Genomic DNA, 25963 nt, shown 5'->3' with positions numbered 1-25963 from the left:
GCTTGTTGTTTCTTCGGTTATCCATTCGATGACTGAACAACAACAACTCTGAGGCTCTGAAGTGAAAGTGGGTGCATTTGATCTCTTACAGATGCATCCTCTTCCAGCTTCACTACCTCTTTCATGTTATCTTCCCCAATTTCGCATGCTTGTGTAGGTTGCAGTGTACGAATGAAACGATAAAAACGATGTATATCAGCTACTGTCCTCGTGAAGCCCCCAAGAACGCAGTCTGCCAAGCCCGTACCGTGCCACGCGCGCAGCGTGATCACAGATTCTCTGTGGATGAGAAACACGGTCTGGACCCTAATATCGAAAGCGTACACTCATCGGCGAGAGGGCTATTATCAATGGATTGGGTACTGGCAACAAAGGCAGGTCTCCGCAATGAATGCTCATAGACCGTGTGAACTCTGATGCTGTTCATCTAGGAAAAGATATACCATGACGATTTGGCCACTGTCCTAGCACCCATGTCGTTTATGCAAGATATCTTCGAAGTGTGTTGGGTTGTTGAGGAGTGGGAACTTCAGACTGCGGACCTCCGAAGCTGGCTTGTGCCGGCCTTACGTAATGCGGGACAGGGAAGTCGCGACGTGTTTGTGTAATCGCGACGCTGCCACAAGTCACAAAAGAATATGGATAACATCCCCTCCACAACACGATAGCCGCTCAGAGCCAATCTGCACAACATGGCGGAGCTTCAGAGGCTCCAGAAGCTTTCTGCGCCGCATTGCGTCCTCCTCGCCATCCACCATGCCAACGAATCCAACATCACCGCCCTCCGCGCATTGACAGCCCTCCGCGATACCGTCTTTGACCTCGAACTTATTCTGCGGATACTTTTGACGTACCTGCCGGAAAGTGTTCCTCCTTCCGCATACCTCGAATACCTCGATGAACTCGCGAGCGACAACCGCACACCAGGCGACGACCCCGCAGCTGTGCTCGAAGTTGCGCCGGTGGAGGAGCTCTCAGATTCGCAAGCAAAGAAAAAGCGACGGAAGCTTCAACTGAAATTGCTGCCTTTAGTACATCTTTTGTACGAGGCTGAGACGGAACTGGACCCCCTCACACACTTCCTTATCCACCGCGCGCACCGAATAGACGCTGAGACTGGCCTTCTCAACTCAATACCCGAGCTGATCGCGCCCTTCATTGGCCACTCCGAATACCTACGGATATGGTTCATATCTACAGCACTGCCGCTTCTGCGACTGATGTACGAGTACTACCCCGAGAGCCCCGCTCCATCGCTCGATGAATTCGCCAGGTCAAGAGGCCGGCGAGCAATCGACATACAACTATCGAACCTTCGCCAAACACACGCAAGATCACAAGAAGGAGGACTTGCGGCGCGTGACCTAAGAGGTGTGGTCGGCCCCTGGATATGTGGAGCAAACGAGCGAAAGAGGCGCAAACTGTCGCCAGACGACCGAAGAGCGTCCATGACCGAAGCACCAGCCCAAGAGCCTGACGACTGGGAGTCTCTGTTCGGATGGCTGGTGGATACTTCGAAAGCCGACTTCCCATTGATATCATCGGTCATCATCGAGTGGGATGGCCCTGAGGACCTGGACCTTGGCGGCTTCGAAGAAGGACGTGACTATGTCGATGACGAGACACAACGAAAGCTGGAGCGTCGGTATGCACAGATAGCCTTGGCATGCTTATATCTCTTTGATAGTAGCAACAGCGACATACTACAGACAGCCCACGGCCTGCTCGCACGGATATCCGATCTTCTTAGCTTAGAGCCTCCCCCACATCTGAGCTTGATCGTGGAAGCATTACCGTCGTGTGCTGCAGATATGCCCATGCTCCAGGGACTCAAAGCATCCGCCCTCCAAGAAGAGCACATCACACGGCCTGACAATCCCCTGATCCAACCGAATCAGGATGCTGTTCATCTCCTCGAGCTGTTCATTTTTTCTACCCACCTTTTGTCTAGCTTGCAGCAACTCATGTCCGTGAGGGAAGTCGCGCGCATGTTTCTCCGCAATGACAAATCAGAGCAGCTCTCCCTTCTCCACAAGATCGTCCATGCTCTCAGCACAAGTGCTAAGCTTGACGCTGAACAATGGCGGGCCAATCGATCTAGGCTACTCTGGCTCTGGAATTGGGGATCGAATCAGATAGGCTCCGATCGATATGCACAGGGAATATTTGGTCACATTGACAGCCAAACTATTGAGACTGAGATATTGAAAGGTCTTCTAGAAGGCAGCCAGTACACACTTATCGGTCAACTGTACATTCGGTCAACGTCAGATCGAACCCCCCTTCCTCTCTCCGATGTCGAGCAGGTCATCCTCACGGCTGTATTGCACCACTACGACAACGCGACCAACGGCAACCGAACAAGAGGAGGCATGAAACGCGCTTCAGACATTGTTGCAGCGTTCAAGGCACACTTTCTCAATTCGGGCCGCTTTCAGCGTATTCAAGCTCTGCTTGCCGCAACACACGCCATGTCGTTCTACTCTCTGATCCTACAACACGGTGTCCCGTTCCAGCCTGTTAACATCAGGGTGAGCGCTGACCCGCTTTCGTTGATCCAAAAACTACTCGAGCAGAACCTCCGCAGTTACACCCACTTAGACGACCTCATTTCTATCGGCCAGAATCTTGTCGTCGCGCAGCCGTCTACTATCATGGACAAAGATGCCGATTACAGTCACCTTGACACAGCCGCTGTAGAGAAAAGAAAGGCCGCAGCGGAACGTCGTGTCATTGGCATGACGGTCGAGGCAGCACTTGCAGAAGACGACTTTGAGACTGCGTACTCATACGTCGTGAACAGACTTACCCCATCAACGCCCTCGCCCGCTATGTCGCCAACCCTGTCCAAGTCATCACAGCGCTTCTCATTCGGGTCCCACGATTCAGAAGCTCGAGATGATGATAGCGAAGATGTAGCCTGGCGCGTCGCCGTACAAGCAGGTCGCCATCGCGGCTCGCCATCCTCGTCATCAACGTGGGGCCAGGCAAATACTGCCGCCCGCCCCGACTTACGACGATTGGAACAGCGCATGGAGCTTCTTTCACAAGCACTGCTTCTTGCACCGCCTCATCATTTGGAAGAGGTCCTAGCCGTATGGCAGGAATGCGAAACCGAAATGACGAACCTCCTGGCGGAAGAGAACGAAGCAGAAGAGCGCTTCAACGACGCGGCGGACCGCCGTCTTCCCGGCGCATTCGCGGAAGTAGTTACCATCCAGCCTCGCCGCGAAGTCGGCCGAGGCGCGGTGGAAGAAGCACCTATGGGCTTATTTGATGTTGCTAGGGGGGCCGCTGCTGCGTTTTCAAAGAGTGCATTCCCACTTCGCGGAAGTGGAGGCAGCCGCAACGTATCTGGAGCGGAGAGTTACGGCGACACGAGCCGTGCGTCCGTAGATCTAGGCAGCGATTCTGGAAGCATGCACAGTACCGGCGATGAGAGGGTGAGGAGGAGGGATATGGTTGCTAATGCGGTTACTGGTGGGCTGGCCAGTGGCCTCGGGTGGGTGCTTGGTGCGACGCCTGTCAACGAGCATCAATAGATACGCTAGTAATAAATTGGTTCAATCCGATTGATCCTTCGTAGCCCGCGCATTATTGAGTTCGCGAACCCGCAGCAAGGTTGACATCCACGTTGCACAGCACCTGCTTCCAGAAACGTTCTGTTCGGACACATCGATTAGATTACATCGTAGCATCTTTGCAGATCGCATTCAGATGGACAATAACGGGAAATATACCCTAAGGGAGTACTCCATAGCAGGAGCCACTCACATCGGCTGACCTCATATTTGCTCCTACAACGCTGTTCACTGTTTACATTACGGTTCGACGTGTCTATATAGCTTTGCCGCCCACTTGTTTTCCCTTCGCTGTTGCTTCTCAATCCAGATTCCTCCTACCACGGGCGCTCTTTCCTTTCGCATCTCCCGCGGCCCACGGCCTCTCTTTGTCCATTTACTCAATCGCAAACCCGAGTCTATCCACCTCCACGTCGCCTTCACCTTTCTATATATCACACGAGGTAATTGCCTTGAGTACCGCACCTGATCCCTCGCAAACGCACCGCTTCGCCGCCGCAAACCGAGTCCTCCCGCTCCACTATATATAATTGTCTTACAAGCTCTCTACTACTTCTTCCCACTTCTCTCTACCAATCTCGAAGACACCACTATCGTCACCTGGACCTTCGATCCACCAGTCACTACCTTGATACAACTACCCATCTAGATCCGTTTTCACCGCGAAGATGAACCCCCTCATCCTCCTCACCACCCTCTTCTCCATCCTCGCGTTCGGCGCCGCTCTCCCAGCCAATGCTCCCGCGGCCGCAGTCACCGTCTCCTTCGCAGGCAACACCGAGTGCGCTCCCGGCAACATTCCTGAAGCCAGCGTCTCCGGCTGCGTCACCTTCCCACCCGGCACGCAGAGCCTGCGCGTCACGGGCGTGCAAGGCGGTGGCATTCGGTACAACAGCCGTACGTATGATCTTCTAGTCGAGACCGCTGGTGGAAAAGGGTCAAGAAAGTACGCTAACGAAGAACAGTGCGCGTCTACAACAGCGCTGACTGCAGTGGGGGATGGACTCTCGAGCCGGCGCTCACATGTGCGGGTCAAGGTGGCCACGGGTGTGGGTGCAGCCAGGTCAGGGCCTTCGGAAGTATCCAGCTTGTGATTGACTCTTAGGCGGATGAAAGCCGGTGAGTACTGGTCTTGCTCGCGAGGTGTGGTGGATGTGCTGACAAGGTGTGCAGGGGGTGCGAGCATGAACGGGCGAACATGACGGCGATATGATAATGTGTACCACTAAGTGAACATCGATATGTGTATGTAGTCATGCGTTCGGGCAGGCTCACATGGGATGAGTGCGGGTCATTGATTGAGTGAGGGCCTCCTCACTGTCTCACCTCGCCTCACTTTACCCACAATATCAGAGAATAATTAGATGATATATACTTTAGCAACCAACATCATCTCATTGTATCCACACCTTCTCTCTAAACCCTTGTTTTCTCTTTATTTACAACCCACCACGATGCCATATGCACAAATTTCTGCTAAATGAACGAACAGACTCCGTCGCTGATGCCTTCGCGATGCAAGTAAAGAATGTGATGTGCAAGAAACGAAAATGAATCAAAAGGGGGGGATATCTCAACACCAATCGTGCTCGCTCAACTCAATGGGGGAATATCGCGCGTCAAACACCACACATGCAACGCTTTGCCGAATATACCGCATTCCACATCCTTACATTCCTCGGTTGCGCACAGCAACAACATGTCCACGACTCAACACTTTCATCACCATCTCTTAGCTTTCTTTTACGGCAACGGCGGAACCGAGTTCAAGATCCTCGTAACCTCGCTGGGTGTCATCGTGGTGTTCGCAAGAGAACGGACCAGCGAACCCTTCCTCAGACGCTGCAGTCCGATGTTAACCTTCCAGCTCTCGGACTCATCGATCAAAAAGACATATTTCTTGCCGTCAGCGTCGCGGACGGAAGCGCGGAGGATGTGCAGGTGCTTTGAGGCTTGTTGGCCAGTCTAAAATTCGGTCAGTATATTCAGTACATATGAGAGGGGCAGAATGGAGACTCACCTCGACCAGCTTCAACGTCCACGCCTTGCAATCCCACTCGCGCTGCGGTATATTCCTAACGTCGTCGTCGATGAATAAGCCCTCGGTCTGAATCTTCAAGACCAAACCATCCGTCACCTTACCCACGTTCGATACGAGCTGAGCTACAGGCTTCGGGAAGAGGTCGTTGAAAAGATAGACAGCCTTGATCTGGATCTTGTCGGGGTCATTCGTCGAGTACGGACCGCGCTGGCTAGGCGGGGCCGTTGACGCAGCAGTCGACTGCGAAGGCGCGTAGCTGGACGCCGTGTAGGAAGATGCATGGGATGGGGGCTTCGGTGGTCTGGCAGTATCGTAAGGTCGGAAGGAGTGCTCGCTTTCGTCGCCCATGTAAGACTTCGCTGTTGGCTTTTCGTACTTCTTCGATGTAACGTTGACCTTGATAGGCGAGGAGTGCGTTGAGGTGACCGAAGGTGCTGGGGGGCTTCTCGCGCCGGCGTATGGATCGAGGCGTTCACCAGCACCAATGCCACCGTATGTAGTAGTGCGTCGACCGGCTGAGGATTGTGCTGTCGCAGCCGCTGCCTGTGCTTTGATCTTCTCGGCTTCGGCTTTTAGACGAGCTTCACGGTCGCGCTGCGCACGCTCTCGAGCCGCCTTCAACCGCTCACTTCGCTCCGCGTCCGACTTGGCTTTAGCTGCGGCAGCTTCAGCAGCGGCGGCGTCCTCAGCGGCCTTCTTCACAGCCTCCTCGGCAGCTTTGGCTTTCTGCTCCGCCTCCAGCTTCTCGCGAATTTCCTGCTCGATCTTTGCCCGTTCTGCAGCTTCTTTGGCTTGTCTCTCCTTCTCAGCCTTCTCTTTGGCGTCCTTCTCCTTTTGTTCACGCTCCTTTGCAAGGCGAACGCGGGCTTCTCGCTCGCGCTGCTCGCGCTCCCGAGCGCGCATCTTCTCCCACTTCTCCTTCTCCGCCTTTGCTCGTGCTTGCCGGTCGGCCTCCTCCTTCGCTTTCCGTTCCTCCTCCTTCCTCCGCTCAGCTTCGACACGCTCAGCCTCTCTTCGCTTCTCTGCCTCTTTCCGCTCTTCCTCTTTCTTACGTTCTGCCTCCTTGCGTTCTGCTTCCTTCTTCTTTGCCTCCTCCTCGGCTCGTCTACGATCTTCGTCGGCCTTCTTTGCAGCCTCTTCTGCTTTCTTGCGCTCCTCCTCCTTCTTGAGCTCCTCTGCCTTCTTCCGCGCCTCTTCCTTCTTGCGTGCCTCTTCACGGGTCTTGTCCTCATCTTCATCATCGTCATTCCAGAAGTCGTCGTCTTCCGGTGGGGGTGACTGAGCACCACGCTGTTGATGTTGTCCGGACCAGCCCCCACTGCCGCCTCGAGGCGGCGGCGCACTACCGTTCGGATAGCCGCCACGGGGAGGCGGTGGTGGAGCTCGTTGATAGTCCGATCCAGAAGCACCAGCTCCAGCTCCTCCAGGACCAGGGCCACCACCGAAAGACCCCGAGAAGCCTCCAGGTGTCTGCGACTTTCCGAACGCCCAGCCAGCGATTCCCATAGCGACGACCATAAGTAGGACACTGTTTGGACCACCGCCATTGACATTCTGAGTCACGATGAAAAACCACTGCTTGACCGTTGGCTCCATCATCTTCCACACGGCTATGCTGGCAATGGTGCTAGCCACGCCAGCCATGAAGCTGTTCCGCTGAACCTGCAGGCTAGGCAGATACACGAAACCTCCACCTGCCGAATGCGGGGGTATGATGAAGATGTCATAATTCCCTGATGGCAGGCCACCGGACCCTGCAGAGCCATGTGATCCGCCTGTTGTCTTCGGGTTCTCGCCGTGGGGAGGTGGCGGCGGCGGCGGGCCGTCCATGGCGATGTGTGCCCCTTAGGGCGGTATGACGAAGGTAATCAAGCGATGTGAGAAGAGTTGCCGTGCCGAGGCACAAGCTATCTGTAAATTTCGAGGATATCGAAGGTCAGGCTGAGAAGCGGTCGAGCGGCGGGGAATTGCATCAGCGGATGTGGGTCGAGGTGAACGTGTGTGCAACGCCTTCTAATCCTACGTCAGTGTTTCAATTTCTAGAAAACATGTTCACAGGATGTTCTCCCACCTTTCACCGGTGTTGCGGTTGCAAAAAGACAGCGTGTTCGGTGCGGGTAAAGATTTTGTGGAGTGGATTCATCCTGGCGCTGGCGGTCAGGTCGCCGTAAACAAAGGCGCTGCGGCGCTACCACAAGGGGCTAGTACAGCTCGCGCACGGCAGGCGGGAACAACCGTTGGCCTACCACGCTCTCCCATGCAGCCTGCCGCTCAGCCCCTGGACCTCAATGCTGCAGCTTGTGCATGCGAATATTTCCAATTCGCCGATATTCCCTTTTCATCGCGATGTGAATTGAGCACACAGCTTCACTCATCCGCTCGAGGTGCCCTCCCCGCCATCGCGCACGCCCCTCCTCCATCGCTAGCACGACAACAGGCGAGTCAGCCAATGCACGCCAACGCGGCAGACCGCCATTCGCTGCCAACACGACAGACAGTGGAGAGTGGACATCTCCATTCTGCCGTCAACTGTCCGCGGGTCTTCGATTGTTTTGATGCCAGACGCATGCGTCAGAGCGAGACTCGAGGCCTTCCCCTCCTCCCGTGTCCCCGTTCAGCGGTTTTCGTGCAGCCCGACGGCGTAGAGACTGCCGAAGTGCCACAAAAATGCATGCGAAGCGTCATTTCCACTAGCCGATCGACAGGAGGTACCTCGTAATATCAGGCAATTTCCAAGGCCAGACTCCATACCGACGTTATTCTAGAAGCAGTCCTTACCTTCGATGCAAGATGCTCCAAGACGTGACTGTCCCTGTCTTCCTGGGTTGGCCCTGCCATTTCTCGCGTTGCCCCGCATAACGCACGCGAGCCGTTGCGCTAACCGCCTTCGGCGCGCAAATCACGTGCATCTAGCTCCTCCAGGGCTCCAGCTGGTACTGACATATGAAGCCCTGGCTACACATCAATTGGGTGATATCCTCACACAGAACACAGGATCCTATGTTACCACCGAAGCAGCATTCAGAAATGCTTTGGAGCTGTCCCCGCTTCCACTTCCAGCCAGGCTATCCCCCAGACTACATCAGGCTGTGATGCTTCACCTGGCGGAAGTGATAGTACCTACATCTCCTCGCCTCTGGCTCCACGGATTGAAGCACGCGATTAACATATTCAAGATGCTCCATAAAGGTTTTATGCGGAGATTCTTTCACCTCGCACCGCTTGCAGATGCTACATCCTAGCTGACGAATGAGTCGTGTCGGACAGCACAATGACAGCACATTAGGAAATGACACAACTCAGTATGCCGGACCGTCTCAATTACCTTTGCTTCTTCCAGGACAGGAGCACAAATCGGCCGTTCAGTGAACTATAATGATCGTAGTCCTAGCGACGATGTGGCATATCTGTGTCATATTGATGCTGCAACACACTATGTCTTCTTGTGGCAGAATCTCTTTAACTTAACGGCAAAGCCGTCATTACAGTTATCGTCTCCAGCTTTCTTTTTCACCTCTAGCTAGCCAGCAATATCAGCGCAAATTATCACTCGTCCCACTGCGTGTACACAACAGGGCCATTGACAACGACCTCTCCGACCTTACCGCCTTCCTCCTCTAAGACAATCTTTCCAGACGCCACATGGCGCTTCCAGATGATAACAGAGTTATTCCTCTGGTGACCAACCGCCAAAAGATCTCCGTTCTTGTTAATGCTGAACTGCCTAGGCGACCATCCGCCCGAGGGCGCAACCTGCACAAGGCTCAACGTCCCACCATCATTGATAGCAAAAGTAGATATCGAGTCGCTAGGTCCCGTCTGGTATACCGGCGAAGTGGCGAAGGACTTCTCCCTGTGTGACACGATGACGAACCGCCCATCCGGGCTCACGGCTAGCTCACTCGTAGGCGCAGTCGTAGCAGGGTACTCGACGTCCAGCCCGACGATTTCGAAATTCTTGGTGAAGGCAAGCCCGGTCTCGGTGTATTCGACGCGGTACGAGTACACCTTCTGGCTGAGTTCGCCATTGAAGAACAGATACAAATCGCCACTGGGGGACTCCCACAATGCGGCGTGGCGGGGACCAGTTCCAGGGTCGGCAACGAGGGGCTTGAGCTCCGAGAGAGGAGATATGGTCTTGGGATCGTACTTGTATACGCGGACCATATCGCCGCCGAGGTCGGGGACGAGAATGAACTTCTTGGTCGGGTCGAGAATTACGTGGTGTGCATAGCTGCGGTCCTGGCGAGCGGGTACAGGGCCGGTTTTGTTGATGGTGGGGAAGATAGTTTCCAGAGGTCCAGTAAGTGCTCCCTTCTCTCCAAGGATCCAAGAAGCAATTGAGCTTTTGTTGCTGTAAGCTTTGTTAGCCCACACAACGATGTATGTTGGAGGTGTTCAACGCACTATGAGGCTGACACATAGCCACGCACATCGGCCTCGGTATCGAAGATTTGTGCGAACACACCAGACAATGGCGCGGTCGTGCGTGCGATGCGGCTCAGCGATCCATTGCGGGAGATGGAGAACGAGTTGAGAGATCCCGCCGTTGCGTTGGACTGGCCTCGGTCCAGACAGTACAGAACCCTGTTATGGAAGTCGAGATTCAGATGCGAAGGGTTTCCAGCACAGTCAATGGTGTTAGCGATAGCCTTAAATCCTGATGGTTTTCTCGTGTCACCAGCAGATAAATTGAGTGTAGTCAGATTGCCATCGGACTGCGCAGCGAAGAGGTGAATAGCACTGCTCGAGGATACTAAGAGTGCGGATGAGAGCACAGCACCCAGATCTAAGCCTCGCATTTCGGTAATATGTGCTTCAAGAAGTACGTGTTGAGCGAGTGAAGGTGAGAACCTACCCTCTAAAAGACTACAGCTCTAGGCATTACATCCCGCTCGAACTAACATCCAGCCCTTCTCTAGGAGGAGCTTGTACCTCGCGGGCGTCCAACGGAAATTTCTTGCTTGGCGTTTGGTTTGCCAAGTTGCGAGGTACCTACAGTTCTGGGCTCGCTGGGCGCTCCCCCGCTTTGCGACGTCGATCCTCCGGGGAAATTTTGAAGCAAGTACCCACCACTGACAGAGAAACCTTTATCCTAGGATACATACAGAGGTAGTATTGCTTGCCGAAAGTATGTTCCACCGCAAGGTTTATCTCCCCAAAACAACGTCACACTATAATCAACGCGACACGCCGGCAACCATAGACCCGATGTGGCAAACCACAAATTCGTTAGAAGCTAATTTCCAAACATCTTTTGGTGCAACGTCATGCGTAGGGTACAGCTTATTCCGGAACATCTGCCCAGGTAATCATAGAAATTTTGTTCCAGACGAGAAATATGGCGGGCGTGTGGCGATGTAACAACGAAGCGATTAAATGTTTCGTAGTGACGGCATACTCATCAAATCTGGGAAAGGACAAGAGCGCCCGGTATCTGGAGTGTTTCGAAGGCTGCTGGTTAAGAGGATCACGTTTCCGACGATTTGATTACGGTGCCAAAGACCATCAGAGACTTGCATGTGTGGACGTGATGGTGAATGTGGCCGTCAAATGGACTGACAAGACAAAGCACGGCGGTCGTAGTACCAAGAAACACAGTTCGTACGTAGTTAGTTGGTGACGAATATGTACAAAGACAAAAGAAGCCAGCAGTGTTAAGAAGAAATGAGGGGGAAAGCATGATTCCAAAATTGGACTGAACTCTCGGATCTATGAAGATTGATTGCCACAAACCCGGTCTGTCTCGAGGGTTGGCAAGGTAAATAAAAGACTCCTATTGTCCAGGTCGCTGAAAATGGGAATTTGCATCAGGAAGTTCTGAAGCTCGGGAACCACAGGCACGATGGTTATCCGTCAAAGCGCTTGGGGAATCGATTTGTAGAAGGGATGTATTACAGGAAAAAATTGAGTCGTGTTATGTTGGGTTGCAAAAGAAAGACTGGCTTGTAAAAGCACGTGTCTTCCGGGAACACGCAGCTGACATTGAGTATGCATGATTCGTCGTGGTGATCGCAAGGATCTCGATATCTATCCCTTCGATATCAGTTTGGTCAGTCTCGTGGATCTGTGTAATTGCGTGCAACGACTTACGGCTGTGGGCATGGTAAAATTGATGACCACTCGTGATTGTTCTGCTGGGTGTTATGCTTCGCCATCAGACAAAAGATTGCATGGCCGGAAAACTTGTTGGCCAGACCCACAATCACGTTCATGTCTTAATTCAGCCCCAGAACGCTACCCAGGAGAATAGTAGGCGCACGCTGACACTGCTGAGCTTCGCCATCAATGTCGCGAATGCTCTTCTAATTGTTGTCGGTGCGTTTGATAGCCTCCTCAAGCAATTTTCTTTTCGTAGATTCAATATGGCATTTCTCCAGATTATGTTTACCGAAGAAAGGGTCGACTCCGATAAGATCAGCGTTATACGCAAGGAGGAGCTCAAGAATCTTGGCTTCGCAGTTCGAATTTGTGATAGCTTGACGGATAGGATACTCGCGAATCCCACTGGAATTAATTGCACCGTTCGCGTCTGCACCGGACCTGAGAGCGAGTTGTACCAGATCTGCATCGCCGAGACGGACAGCGTAATACAGCACGGATTCGTCATTCATGACAGGAAGAGAGTCACTCCGTGTACTCCTGAAGGTGTATGTTTTGGCCATATCAAAAACCTTCCTTTCAACGAACAGCTTCATAGTAATCCGATCTGGTTTTTCACCCCACCACTCAAAAAGACAAGGGCGATATTCGGCTGCCAGGGCAGAGTTGAATCCCATGTCTAGTATCTTTCTGGAAATGCTTATGGCTCCTCGATGGTGGGCATATCCAAGCCACCGAATACAATACTCCGTACGGGGTCGGCCGAGGAAGGTGCAATATAAGGAGAGAAGTTTTTCCAAGAAGTCTACTTTTGATTCGTCCTTTTGCGCATGAAAAACTCTGTCGATTGTCCGTGAAAAAATCGAAGATTTCGTGCGCTTGTGTGATCTAGTGTCTGTGAGGAGCAATTCTACGGCGGCTAGATCCCTGGCACGGACGGCCACGTCGACAGGAGAGCCCAAGCAATATGCCTCACTCCATGGATCTGTGCAGTGCTTAAGCACACTCCTTGTCAGGTCTAATCTTCCCATGCCAACCACCAGACAGAGTAGACGAGCATCATCTGTATCTTTGGAGCAACCCGTTTCCGTGCATTTGGACGGTTTGATCGCGGCGACATGTACGTTTTTCCAGAACTTTACGACGGCAGCAATGACTTCCTTGTTGAGCTCTATACGCTCTTTAACAGACGTCTCTTGAGTGATTTCAATGATTTTGGCGACGGCCATGCGTACAGCCGAAGGAAGGAGATCATGCGCGCCGTATAAGTGTTCGAGGCGATATTCGAGGAAGACAGTCAATCCCTTTCGGAACAAACCACGGTTTCGGCGGCTAGAGTACACCTTCATCGGTTGGTGTTTGAAGATCTCCACGGTGATATAGACATTGAAAGTTTCTAACATGGTCAGCTGAGTTGCACATGAAATTTAGTGTAGCAACTCTCACTGCAGACTTCTCTGTGCTTCCACGCGTCGCATAGTCCGGCCTTTGCAACGTACTTCTGCATGATACGCTGAAAGACCTCGGGAGGTAGGTCGAGAAGCTCCATGGTGGACCACCAGTTTCGCAATCGATACCTGTATACAGTCATTCAAATATCTCTCACATGATGAAGAAACCGCGCTTACGTAGTGTGCTTGCGCTGTTGGCGTTAATTGATTGATGACCTTCAGGTTTTCCAAGAACGACAAGAGGCCAGCGACAGGGATCCAAATATAATGGTGTCTAGAGGAGCAGGATGAGAAGGCGCGCCAGACGGAGACCTTGTGGAGTGATAGGTCGAGAAGTGGGCAAACGAGCAGGTAAGAGACCGCTGGTAGGGAGAGGGTCTGGCAAGTGAGAGGATTTTGCGAGCCATTTTTTTTATCAGTACAGCAAGCGATGGTGCATCTCAACGTAGGCTTGTGATGTCCGGGAAACCCGCTATTTTGTGTTTCCCTATGCAACCCTTATTGGCGACGTCTGGCATTTCCGCGCCTTCCATTCATGCCATATCGGGACTGTCGTGTAGCTACATGATTGGATTTTTGATGAGATGCGAACAGCTGTGTATATATTGATCTGACACGGTCGAGAGCTCAAGCGATTTCCAACGCTTCTTCCAATGGCTCAAATCTTGAGAAGGAATCAATGATAAAGCTTGTTGAAAGCCACAGCTAAGTTGGTTCAGCAGCCCCGTACTAGAGGATCTTGCATCAGCTAGGGCATGACTACAGTCCTACAAGCTCTCTGAAAGATGAGTGCAGTCGTAGCACGATGCGAAATTGTGTCGACGACTCGTCATTACTGGAGCGCTCTGATGACATTGAGAGTGAGGAGGACGCGGAAACGCCCCCCAAAAGCGTGGTGTTTGAACAGCAGAGGGGGACTACATGGTATGGACGAGATGGCGACGGGATGAAGCGAGTTGGCTCGGAAGTATCGGGCGATACCAAAGGAAGGAAAGTGGAACCCGTCCCATCCGCTAGTCCGAAACAGGATGCATTTTGCGCCGCCGTCCATGCAGCGAGGCCCGTGCAAAACGACCTCGATCGGTTCCGAGTACTCTTTGCAGTCCTTCATCTTCTTATACACCGACATAGTCGTGAGGCATAAAATTCAATTTTTTTATAGCGCCTGAGCGATTGCTCTTTCCTCCTCCGTTGCTAGTAATTTCTGTCGAAGTTAGTAATAAGTGTCGAGCGTATCTTGGGGAAAGAGCTTCCCAACAAAGCTGTCATCATAAAGATCCCTTTAGCGAACTAAATGTGCTCAAGCTGTTGTTCTGTACATATCAGTATACACCGTGCATTGCAGTAGGAGATGGTAGGAGTTCCAGGGCGATCCAAAGGTACTTATGTTAACCCCCCTCATTCCACATACGCCTTGCTGATACCGGAAGGATGCTCGACCTGCCGATCCAGGAAGAAAAAGGTATGCAGATGATTGGTCATGCGCGCTAGTGATGCAAGGTGGCTGACGTTAAGTTGTCAAGTGCGACCAACTACGACCATATTGTGGTAATTGCATACGTGGGAGCTTTGTTTGCGGCGGGTACGAGCGTAACATCATCCTGGTTCATGCCGACCAGTCAGGAAAAGGAACCTATAGACCGGAAACGACGAAAACATGCCCTGGTTTGCAGCGGTCGGGCCCGATTTGTGAACCAGCTTTCGAGGGCAGACAGTCCGAAAGCTTGAATCGTACATCGCTTGAGCTGCGATTCTATTCGGACTTTTGGAACGTGTATTTACCGCCGAAGTCCGTCATAGTGTCTTCCTACGCAGCCTCTTTCGCAAATCCTGGCATTAAATGGGCTGAGTATACCCTCAACTGCGTGCCCCGGAGCGAGGTTACAAGGTGCGCGTTGCTTGCTTTGAGCACTTCCAAGCTCGGTAGAGATGGTCAAGACAAACATCTCACGCAGAGAGGTATACAGTTATACGGGAAAGCGTTGTCATTGTTCGCCAAGGAGCTAAGGTTACAGGCGATGCCATTCGAGATGTTAAATTGTTGTCGCATACTAGCGCTCTATGAGGTATGCACACTGACTACACACAAGACCTAGCTTACTTCCATAGCAAATCAATTCTTTCAGCTCGGCAGCGAGTAACTGGAAAGGCCATATACGAGGGTTGTTGACTCTTGTCCATTTTCATCCCCCAGAAGCATTCTCGCATACTGGAGCACATGAGATTTTTATCGAAACTCGTTTTGACGGTGTGACATCTGCCCTTTCGAATCGAAAAGCAAATTTCCTGTCTCGACCTGAATGGATGACCGGCCCTTGGAAGAATCGACAAAAGGATGCCGTTGATACCGCCATGGATGTTCTGGCCAAGCTTCCTGGTGTCCTTGAAGAATGGGACCTACTCAGCACTCGAAAACTCACTGAAAAAACGCTCCAAAGGTTGAAAGTTTTTAAGGAGCACTGCTCAGACCTTGATATCGAGCTACGGGTCTGGTATAGCAACTTCATAACCTTATTCGAAAGAGCGTATCCACACAATGCAGAATTCATTAAAGAGGGTGAGAACGATCCAGCGCAGCAAGCAGTCATACCTGACATTCTAGCGGGTATGGACCTCCATCTTCTCCATGCCATGACGATATACTGGACATCTTGCACGATCTTACACGCCACTATAGACATGGTAGAGAATGGTTTCCCCGCAGTAGCCGACACTGGCAGCAAAGAGCCCAGCGCTACGAGCGGTGGTATTCTCAAATACCTAATATGTCTCGCACATAGTGCGAAGTACTTTTTAAAATCTGAACTGGGGCTCCTCGGAACTCTGAGCATGCGATATACCGGTACCTGTTTAGTTCGTACGCTGCATGCTCACCAAAGCTACTACCCAAAAGCCGATCCAGAAGACCTAAAGCAGCTGAGGCGCGCAATGAGACTCTTGCAGGGCTTGAGTGGATATGACGCGTGGAAGTTTTGGAAGTGTGGCATGGATGACTTGAACCACAAGAAGAATGGCACGTATCCTTCCCGCCTCTGCTGTTAGGACAGCTCATGGAATAAACTCTAAAGCCATCTAGAATTACTCGATCGCTACAATGCCGATTCGAACTTGCCAATTCCATTTCGTGCGGAGGAACGAGCGGACCCGAACGCTTCGCGTGATCAGTCACGTGACCGGAGCAGGCCCACGAGAAGCACAGCGCACAACATTCGAGAAGATACGTTGTCCGCATAATTCACGCCAACTACGACCGACCTGCAAACGTTTTCATAACACGAACAATGGCGCATTCAACGATAATAGACAGTAGCACCGCTGCGTGTAATAACAATCAGTATCGCGCGTTCTTCCCAAGCTGTTATACACGTCGTCGCGACATTTACGATGCCTTCAGAGTATTTGTTGAATAGACCCACTTTTGTGCGATTGCTCCCCAACGTTTGTAGACATGGTTCGCCTAAACGCTCCCGTAGTTGTCGCACCCTACGAACTGCCCTTGCGGTATTCTCGAATAGGCTTCTGGGAAAACGGGATACAAGAGCATGCGTGTTGCTCACTGGTTTGAGTATACACCCTACCCCAACTTGGATCACCATGCAGAGGGTACATGTGCCTCAGAATCTCACTTCGACCTGAGCCGCTCCTGGTGCAAAGTGCGTGGTTCCTAGAGAGGTGGAGTTGAGGAACGTCCCGTGGCCCACACAAGGAGTCAAGGTGCGCTATGGTTACCCTCGGTGAGACCAGGTTCAACTATGGTAAACTCACTTGGATGCAGCGGTAGAGGCACCACACGTCAGTGGCGATGAGGAGGTCTGCAGCAATACCAAGAGTGATACAGACATGAGCCATGGATTGTGGTCGAAAAGCGGGTACTAGAAATCCATTTCTTGCCTCAATCCTGTCGACAACAAGCATGAGCGGTGAAACAAGCGCGACGGGTCGCTGCATGGGCCATATATGACCCGACGCTACCTCTGTTCATTCACTATGAGCGTCACCCGCAGGCTTTAAAGGTACCGCCACAGAAGTAATTCTCCCGGTGCGCAAACCCAACGAACACACCTACCGCGACACCACGAAGCCTCAACCGTCGCAAAAGATAAAGCGAAAGTTGCTGTTCGACAAGCTCGCCTCTAAACTCGCCTCGTGTTTTCTTCGTTCAGATTCCAACATGGACAACGCTCCACAGCCCGCAAGCGCAAGGAGCGCGACTCACCAGGAATGGATGCCCGTTGATATCGGCGTACACAATCAGCGCGCGCACGCTTTTGCGCAAACAGTTGCGCTGGTAAACTTGCAGACTAATTCACTTGTCGTTACCTCTTCACGCGGCTTTGGTCGCGAGCTGCCACCGACCGCGTCGACTCGTCCGTCGCTCAAAACCCGCCGATACACGGTGGATGCCTCACTCACTCAAGGAGCCTTCCAAGGGCAACGGGACTATATACGCAACAACCACAACATGATGCAGCAGGACTTCACCTACCCGAATCAGCCGCGCGCGAGGCAATTCCGATCTGTGCGAGAAACAGACGAGCCTGTGCAGCGCCAAACTTTGCTTCCTTTTCCGGACCCGCTTCGATATCGCATTCTCCACCGCTGGGGGTACGTCTTGCCGCCCGTTAACGACGATACATACGCTCATATCGGCAATGCTTTGTTATCAAATGAAGACATCTGGAGCATCATGCAGCTCACAGGGATCTATAGTTGGTATAGAGACACTGTTTTGGATGCTGCGCTGGAGCTGACCTCTCTCTATTACGATGGTGAGACAAATGGTATTGCAGTCGCCAGTTCCACGACAGCACAATGCGTGCAATTTGCGGCAACGGGAGTCGACGATGCAGCTATGATCGAGCTACGAGCGTACAAGACAATGTTTGACGACAAGAAGTGGATATTCGTACCTCTCAACGATGGTATGGGTGGCACATCTGCAGAAGAAGTTCGAGGTGGTCACTGGGCCCTCCTTGCCATCGACCGCCCAAACAAGCGAGCGCACTATATTGACGGACTGTTCAGTTGGGCTGTTGATTGGCAAAATATTGCCCAGAGTCTTGCACTTGCTTTCGGAAACTTGCTCGGGGACGGAAAGTATGACTTTTACGTCGAACAGAACGCTCCTCACCAGTGGAACCACAATAGCTTCGGCAGTGCGGACTCGGGTCCATGTGGTCCATATGTTGTGAAGATGGTCCAGACTATGATGCACCATATCTACCACTCTCAGCTTCACGGAGTCGAGGACCAGATTTCACTCCACCTCGAATATGGGATGAGTTTTTTGTTTATATTCAACTCATTCGAGGAGCGCCAGTCTCTCGTGTACACCCTAGCAGGTTTCAAAGCCAGCCAAGTAGCGAATGATCGCGCAATGAAGCACGATGACATGGTACTTGGCCAGCCACGTCCGCTTGGTCTCATTGAGCTCCGCAACCCGGCTTCGTTGGTGTACGATTCGGCACTGTTCGAACGCAATTCTTTGACATTCCATAAGCTAGAATACCACCGCATTCTTGCTCTCCACCAGCACCAGCGTAATATGTCGACCTCCACCCAGAGCTCCAGCGGTAGCTCTGGAGGCATCGATATCACTAGCGTGGCTAGCGGAAGTCAGATCCCAGTTGGGTACGACGGGTCCCAGGACGATCAAATCGCGAACGAAGTGGAGATGCGCGACCGGCCAGCCTCGACTGTGGGAACTGACGACGACTATGTCCGTATCGAAGAAGTTCCGAATAACGAATTCTCGCCATATTGGTATATCCGCGAGCACCTGGAACTTCCCTCCAATGTCAGTCAAAATCGTGCTGAGATGATCCGCCCTCATCAGAATACCCAAAGAAGTAACGATCAGTACCCTCAGTATCCGATCCACGCTGATCAGAATCTGTACCTCCGGGATAGGGTCGACGAAATGTTCGATGACTAATCTCTTCCATCTCAGCAGCTGAACCCTTCGCTCTAGGAAACGATTCTTCTCGGCGATTCGAACACAGCACATACCGAGAACAGAATTGAAGTGCGTGAACATCGTGTCTTCTATTTCCTGCGTAAATACATCCCTCACGGCTCAAGGCCTGTTCCCAATACTTTGCAACCTTGTCTCCTCGCGAGTATCTGTATCTAGTTCATGGTGTTCGGAAGTCCAGTCGGGACTTTCATTCAGCCTTCCTTTTCCGAAACAGGCGCTCTCGGCACTTGCATCCGCAGATTGGATCTTCTTGGTGATTTTTACTGCAATGGTATGTCTTAGCATGAGCGACGTGGGCATGGCGTTAGCGTTCCCAGGACTTCATCCTTACCGCAAGGTCTACACGAAGTGGACAAGAACGCGGGGAGAACTCGAGCAGAGGTAACCTGCATTTGTTAACGCGTTAGAATGTCTGATTCATGGTTCCATTCTAATTCAACTACAAACCTTTCGGTTTATAGTCTTCTGTTACTCTATCTACAATTTCTTCTGTTCCAAGGTTTTGTTTCAGGTTTGATTACCATGTTCCCTCATTCATCGTTCCATTCTCGCTTAACCTAAAAAAAAAACTTGGTTCATAGTTTCACATTAGTTTAGTAACGATTACTCCCGGAATACCTGCTGTCCACATGAGCTCCTTACGTGATGGGATGAGTTTTCGATGAATGCCAGCACACTACAATTACTCCTTTTCGACGATATGCACCCCCGCATCAAAAACTCAGTTGCGGCAACAAGAACCAAAGCACATGTCGGGATCTATTGTAGCTTCAGTGCGTGCGTCTCAGACCTAGATAAAGATACCCAAATTGCAGGCAGTGGTCTTTCTCCCTTTAATATTGCGTGCTTGGTCTGCTAGTGCTGAATTATTGTTTGTGCTGAACAGGATATCCCATCTATATCGGATCAACGATGGGCACAGTAGAGAGCAAGACCTTCTACCGTCGTACATCGCAATTGAACGGATCATATCTGTATATTGTCAGCCTCGTAATGCTTCAAGGTTGCCGGACAAATAAGTTTGTTTCTTGTCTTTGGATTGCCTCGGCTTTAGTGCCACCGCGGCTTGCTTGACAATATCTCACATTCGACAGATAATCCAGGCGTGCGATCATACCCCCGATGAACTATGGTATCATCGGTATAGGCGGCGACACTGGTGCCGCTGGCTTGAACGACCGGTGCCGTGCAGGAGCTGCAGCCTTGAAGATCCGGATCATGAACAATGGGCATAACGCGTACACACGGTATGCTTGCACTCCAATGACTATAATGCAGCCACAAAATCTGCCTTTAACCGTGCGTCGTCAGCCACGCCTCATACCTAGAAATCACACGCTTCTGATATTGCTCTCACTGCAACAACATGGGTTTGCAATTGCCACCATAGGTACGAGTCGTTGTTTGCGACAAGTTCGGTTACAAGCGCGCCACGCCTCGTTTAGGCTTACGTCACGGTAGTTGCTTTTTGTTGAACCCGTCATCGCATTGTCCTGGGTATACATACATATTGCCATCATACTGGTACGCATCTCCCGGAGTGAGTGCGCGACGCTCCCGGTCACAGCCGCGCAATCTCGCTCGTACGTCAGGCACCATCAGACAACGACCTGAGCGTACAGAACACCAACCATTTGCCAAGTTCAGATATGGAGAATGAACGACATCCCGTTATGTGCGTACCAGCGCCATGGACCCTGAAAGCAGAAAGCTACCTACTCTTCCTGAAGCTCAACAGTCTTCCACTCGGGCTCTACGATCCGCTCGAAGAAGCATGGACAGATGAAGGGCTAGGCACATTCACCGGCGGACTTGGTGCTATAATGATTGTTCGCTATACAGACACGCCCGTTGGACTCTATGACGAACTCATGCTCATCCCTGGAAACTTCGCCGTGCCGCGTCCCTCCGACGGCCCGCCCAAGATCCCCAAGAAAGCCCTCCGCATAGCGCGCATTTACGTCTCGCAACGCACTACCACATACAATGGTCGTCTAAACTGGAATATCCCGAAGCATCTTGCACGATTTGAGTTTTCCGCGCCCGTGACGAAGGAGGGGATGGCGCCGCCAGAGAAACTGACTGTGAAAGCATTTGCACCCGGGACGGTGGAGGGGGATGGCGTTGCGCCTTTCTTTGCGTGCACGCTGAAGCCGTGGAGGTGGGTTCCTGCCGTGCCGGTCAACATGAGATATGTTCCGCTGAAGATGGTGCATGTTCAGCCGCCGATCCCAGAGCCGGCGGGGCATCGGCAGGCTGTGGAGACTGAGCTGGACGACGGAGTGAAGATTGACCCGTACGATATTAGTACAAAGAATGAGATAGCCGTAGCTGCGGGTACGGATCGGTGGTGCTCGTTTGATATCGGTGGGAAGGTGGCGAGAGCGCGTGGATGCTGGGTCGAGATGTTGCGGAATGGGACTGGAGGCGAGGAAGAGTCGAAATATTTCCCGCTGGAGCTCAAGCCGTGGAGTTTCGGTGGTTGGATGGAAGAAGCGGTGCTGGAAATTGAAAAGCCGCTGGAGTGGAAGCTGTAAGGTCAAGTACACCGCGTTTATGATCATTCATTGTTGTGCCAGGATTCTATCATAGCTACAGTCATCGATGAAGCTGTCACCACTTGGACATTTACACCACGACCATTGGGTGTCGGGAAGACCTGAATACACAGCAATTTATAGCCTTGGAGCGGTTCGTGGCCGAGAATTTCATCGACGTGGTTCGCGTTTCTTCCCACACAAGCCAATCTGATGTTCATGCCATCTTCCACAAGCTTTTCGACAGCTGCCAGCAGTGTTCGGGGAGGGTAACCTGGTGGACCGGAAACCCCAATTTCAAAGAGATGCTTCACTGCATGGTCGACCTTTCCGATTGCGAAGAGGAACTGAAGGTCGACGCAAGGAGGACCAACGATGCAGCCTTCAATGACCGAGGGTGCGAGGCAGTTGCTTGCACTCCTGAGAGCACTCAAACCGCTGAAAGATGTGCTCAACAGCTTAGGAAGGCGAAGCGTAGAAGCTAGGAGATGAGAGATTCCGGTGCGATGCTGTACAGGAGCGCGGCTTAGGTACACATCAAGGAGCTCCTTCACATACTTGCGGCGTACTTTCAACGAAAGATTGGGGAGAATTCTGTCTGCCATCCGCACGGTGACTCTCCTGTTCACTGTCGCTATGAGATCTTCGTGGCGGGCTCCAGCTCGCAAGGCTGCGGTCACTCTCTCGCCGCGAAGCTCTTGATCAACGTCGCCGAGCACCATGAGCACATCCTTGAGTCTTGTATATGTATCCCAGCTCTGTATATCTGTGCCAACGTAGAGAACGAAAGCAAGGGTCCTGCGCCAAACTCGCAGATGCGCGTCTACCTCTTGACTGAAAAACTTAGACGCACAGAGAAGGCCGCCATGCGTCTCGAAGTCGTAGTCCAGACACCATATTGAGTCGAATGATGAGTTCTTCGCGCGAGATTTCCTCGTGTTACTTTGCAGGAGATAGCGTGCCGTTGCCTGGAAGAGCTCGTCATAAATATTGAGGCGGATGTCTCTAGGGAGGTCGAGCAAGCGAAAGGGGAGTCGTTGCGTTTGAGGCGCTTCCGATGATCGTGGGACGCTCGACATTTGGGGGATATTTATGCCCGGGTATTCGAATAATATTCGTTATCAAATGTGTTGGACTGTTGTATGCGAACTGGGGTAGTGTTTACGCGCGCAAAGCTACTGGCGCCCTTACGTAATCATGTGAAAGTGAAGGGAAGGGACGATACACAGATTCTCTCCGCTCTTAAATGTTCGTAAGGCGCTTTAGGATACATCTGGAGATGTTTGTCTATTCGAAAAGCAAGCATTTTGTGTTTCACCACCATGCAATGAACAAAGACGTCAGTGTCATGCTGCGCTTTCGCCTAGGCCTGGGACAGATGGGACTTGATAGCAATGATTCCACGTCTTGCATGTATAACATCGAGGTGCGGCACAGTAATATCGCAACCTAATTTGTCGCCGTTTCATGGAACCTCACCTCACTCCGAGCAGCGTCGGAAATGACTTATGATCTTGATTCGTAAAGCACCAGTACAGTGTAGAAGCTTCTTACCCTTCCAGAAATACGTGTCTTTTGTTCTTCGCATAAACAGGGCAGCTAAGTCTGTTTATTTCTTCGCCAGAATGTTCGTGTCAAAGATGGACTAGAAATTCTTACCTTCTGGAAGATCGCACACAAGCAACTCCACGCGGTGCTCTTGTCACCATATCAATTTGAACGTCCGCAAATCCCACGCGAGAAATAAGACCTACGCTATTCAGCAATAGAGTCATAACCAATGATCCGCACGGCCTGGGTGTCTTCAATGAAGACCGCAACAAGTGCCCCCAATAGCGATCATAAATACCTGGTCACTCTGAAAACCTAGTACGAACGCGGGGCACTTTACAAAACTGCTGCCTGCAGAGCCTCATCTGATCTCATCTGATCTCATCTCCCTCCCTGTAATCTCATGTGGCATCCAAACAGTACTCAGGAATCCCACTTCAGCTTTCTCATCGCAGCGCATCACCACGGACACCCTCGCCATATCCTTGAGTACCTAGGCTCTGATCCGATTGTCTCCAAATTTATCCTCCTGATCGTAAGCATCGATGTCACATCGCACGCTCGCCTCGCAACACCCGACCTCGCAACAAGCACCCTCTTACACACGCAAGCATGTCCCCTGCACGCCACATTGCGGTGAGCAACCCTCTAGCCTAGCCTTTTCCGTAGTGCATTTTCAGCTTCATTCTCGTGCTGACAGGGACTACGCAACGCGTATTCTAGAAGCCTGAGTCGCGTAGTGCTTTTTGACATGAGGCTGGGGCTGCGCGCTATTGAGCTGTGGGGTTGTCGTGAAGACAGGTTGCCCTTGAAGAGATGAATGGGGAGTGGCGGTGCCTCGGTTAGATCTGGACTAGTTGAGAGATCAGCATGGCGCGTCTGTGGCGCAGGTACAGCCGCGATGACCCGAGGCTGCTATTCGGACGCCTTTGCGTGATATTCGGATTCGGTGTCTTTGCGGAGAGAATGTCTGCTTAAGTTGAGTCACGCAAGGCTGCGACCTTCGTACTTTCCATCGTGTGAGGGCATACGAGCCATGACTCATACAGGCTAGCCTACAAGAGCTCTTGAGTGAGCATCCATGGCTCAACGAGCAACACATGTACTCTACAATTTCGACAGTCAGCACCACATATCAAGACACACGCACAAGTAGAGAGTCTATGGATCAGTATGATGACTACTGCAATGAGGAAAACGCGCAAGACGCGCATAGTGTGCATCTCTGACACGCACAACCAAACACCTAAGCTACCGCAGGGCGACGTACTGATCCATGCGGGGGACATGACGAAACAGGGAAGTCGGCATGAGCTAGAGAAGACGGTTAGGTGGCTAGAAGCAGCGGATTTCGAGGCTAAAATCGTTGTTGCTGGTATGTTGAAAGTTGGGCTGCTTCTGCCCGATCAAAAGTGTGAACCGCTGGCTCATCTTGGTCAGGAAACCACGATATGACTCTCGATGCACCTTTCTTCGAGCAGCACAACACTCGGATTGGATCAAGTCATCCAAGATGGCCAGATACTCGCAGCTCTGAGGACAACAAGAGACTGTTGGCCGAGTCGACGTCAATCACATATCTGGAGAACGAGGCTGCAACCATATATTTGAACGCTAAAGACGGCCCGCATACCTGCTTCAAGGTATATGGCAGTCCCAACGTGCCCAACAACAGGGATTGGGGATTTGCGTACAAGCCTGGAACAGCTCGAAAGATTTGGGATGCGATTCCCTTAGATACCGATATTGCGGTTACGCATACCCCACCCTTGGGACACTGCGACAAGGCCGTGCAAGATGAGCGGACTGGTTGTGAGGAGTTGCTTCACGCTCTCCATCGTGTTAGACCAATGCTGTCTGTTTTCGGGCATATTCACGAAGCACGTGGTGTAGAAAGGGTGCGGTGGAACCTTGAGTCTCCGGGGAAGGGAAGTCTGACGGATGGCGTGGAAGTCTGGCAGGACCCAGGCATGGGCAAGAAGCAGTCAATGGTAGATTTGACTGCTAGAGGACGTCGTCCTTTGGATAACCATAGCAGGCTGACACGTCAGACATACAGTCCCAGGCACTTGGCCCGGGGCGAGCCTCCCGGTGGGGGCCTGTCAGGTCTGCCTGGCGTCATTCAGCCTTCTCAGATTAATGCCACCTCGTCCTCCGAGGGCGTAGGTGGTGAGGTAAGTGGAGGCGCAAAGTTTATGCTTGGAGGAGCAATTGAGCATCGCCAAGGAGTGGGCGCAAGCGAGGTCGGACCCGAGCACAAGCCTGACGTGGATGCCGATGAGCGGAGAGAAACTGTCATGATCAATGCTGCTTTCTTGGGCCCCCATCATCTGAAGACCACGTTCAACAAGCCCATTGTGGTTGACGTCGATCTTCCAGTGTGGGTAACGGAAGACGACGCAGGATGATGTAGAGGATCCCCCATCTAGAATACTGGGTCGATCTGTGTTGTCAGAGTCGTACAGATGAGCGAGCTCCGCAACGGCAGTGACGGACTTCGTGTTGGTGAAGGGCGTCTGTTGTTGGGCTGAAGTGCGTTCAATCAAGCCCTCCCACGTACGTGTACAGTAGTGGTGTTTGAACAGGACTTGTAGGTCGCGATTGGTAGTCGTAGTGAAGAATGCCCCGCTTTTTGTGGCGCCGTCCCCGCATCGTGTGCTACCTGGCCATTCATTGCCAGCGTCTACTGCAGACTACTGTTCTTCTAACGCTTGTCATCCGGG

At 52.0% G+C, this 25963-nt stretch overlaps 10 protein-coding genes across 10 annotated transcripts; 6 read left to right on the top strand and 4 right to left on the bottom strand.

The window, feature by feature from the left end:
- Positions 1–692: 692 nt before the first annotated feature.
- Positions 693–3542, top strand: N0V89_001349 (uncharacterized protein; the record flags this gene model as incomplete). The annotated part of the gene is made up of 1 exon (XM_056210162.1): positions 693–3542. One exon carries the CDS (start codon positions 693–695, stop codon positions 3540–3542), a length of 2850 nt encoding a protein of 949 aa, XP_056076984.1.
- Positions 3543–4249: 707 nt separating this feature from the next.
- Positions 4250–4568, top strand: N0V89_001348 (uncharacterized protein; the record flags this gene model as incomplete). The annotated part of the gene is made up of 2 exons (XM_056210161.1): positions 4250–4482; positions 4547–4568. The coding sequence occupies 2 exons, from the start codon at positions 4250–4252 to the stop codon at positions 4566–4568; spliced, it is 255 nt and encodes an 84-aa protein (XP_056076983.1).
- A 756-nt stretch (positions 4569–5324) lies between these two features.
- Positions 5325–7452, bottom strand: N0V89_001347 (uncharacterized protein; the record flags this gene model as incomplete). Its single annotated transcript, XM_056210160.1, has 2 exons — positions 5325–5546; positions 5602–7452. 2 exons carry the CDS (start codon positions 7450–7452, stop codon positions 5325–5327), a joined length of 2073 nt encoding a protein of 690 aa, XP_056076982.1.
- A 1716-nt stretch (positions 7453–9168) lies between these two features.
- Positions 9169–10424, bottom strand: N0V89_001346 (uncharacterized protein; the record flags this gene model as incomplete). The annotated part of the gene is made up of 2 exons (XM_056210159.1): positions 9169–9976; positions 10030–10424. 2 exons carry the CDS (start codon positions 10422–10424, stop codon positions 9169–9171), a joined length of 1203 nt encoding a protein of 400 aa, XP_056076981.1.
- Positions 10425–11927: 1503 nt separating this feature from the next.
- On the bottom strand, positions 11928–13273 carry N0V89_001345 (uncharacterized protein; the record flags this gene model as incomplete). Its single annotated transcript, XM_056210158.1, has 2 exons — positions 11928–13120; positions 13171–13273. The coding sequence occupies 2 exons, from the start codon at positions 13271–13273 to the stop codon at positions 11928–11930; spliced, it is 1296 nt and encodes a 431-aa protein (XP_056076980.1).
- Positions 13274–15479: 2206 nt separating this feature from the next.
- Positions 15480–16217, top strand: N0V89_001344 (uncharacterized protein; the record flags this gene model as incomplete). The annotated part of the gene is made up of 1 exon (XM_056210157.1): positions 15480–16217. The coding sequence occupies one exon, from the start codon at positions 15480–15482 to the stop codon at positions 16215–16217; it is 738 nt and encodes a 245-aa protein (XP_056076979.1).
- A 1420-nt stretch (positions 16218–17637) lies between these two features.
- Positions 17638–19110, top strand: N0V89_001343 (uncharacterized protein; the record flags this gene model as incomplete). Its single annotated transcript, XM_056210156.1, has 1 exon — positions 17638–19110. The coding sequence occupies one exon, from the start codon at positions 17638–17640 to the stop codon at positions 19108–19110; it is 1473 nt and encodes a 490-aa protein (XP_056076978.1).
- Positions 19111–20274: 1164 nt separating this feature from the next.
- Positions 20275–21689, top strand: N0V89_001342 (uncharacterized protein; the record flags this gene model as incomplete). Its single annotated transcript, XM_056210155.1, has 2 exons — positions 20275–20399; positions 20720–21689. The coding sequence occupies 2 exons, from the start codon at positions 20275–20277 to the stop codon at positions 21687–21689; spliced, it is 1095 nt and encodes a 364-aa protein (XP_056076977.1).
- A 23-nt stretch (positions 21690–21712) lies between these two features.
- N0V89_001341 (uncharacterized protein) lies at positions 21713–22768 on the bottom strand (the record flags this gene model as incomplete). The annotated part of the gene is made up of 1 exon (XM_056210154.1): positions 21713–22768. One exon carries the CDS (start codon positions 22766–22768, stop codon positions 21713–21715), a length of 1056 nt encoding a protein of 351 aa, XP_056076976.1.
- A 1645-nt stretch (positions 22769–24413) lies between these two features.
- On the top strand, positions 24414–25648 carry N0V89_001340 (uncharacterized protein; the record flags this gene model as incomplete). The annotated part of the gene is made up of 2 exons (XM_056210153.1): positions 24414–24615; positions 24681–25648. 2 exons carry the CDS (start codon positions 24414–24416, stop codon positions 25646–25648), a joined length of 1170 nt encoding a protein of 389 aa, XP_056076975.1.
- Positions 25649–25963: the final 315 nt, after the last annotated feature.

Source organism: Didymosphaeria variabile (assembly GCF_027946475.1).
Source record: "Didymosphaeria variabile strain IMI 356815 chromosome Unknown scaffold_1, whole genome shotgun sequence".
In the NCBI taxonomy this organism is placed as follows: Eukaryota; Fungi; Ascomycota; class Dothideomycetes; order Pleosporales; family Didymosphaeriaceae; genus Didymosphaeria; species Didymosphaeria variabile.
The sequence above is the reverse complement of the archived record's forward strand: the minus strand, read 5'-3'. Positions and strand labels throughout refer to the sequence as shown.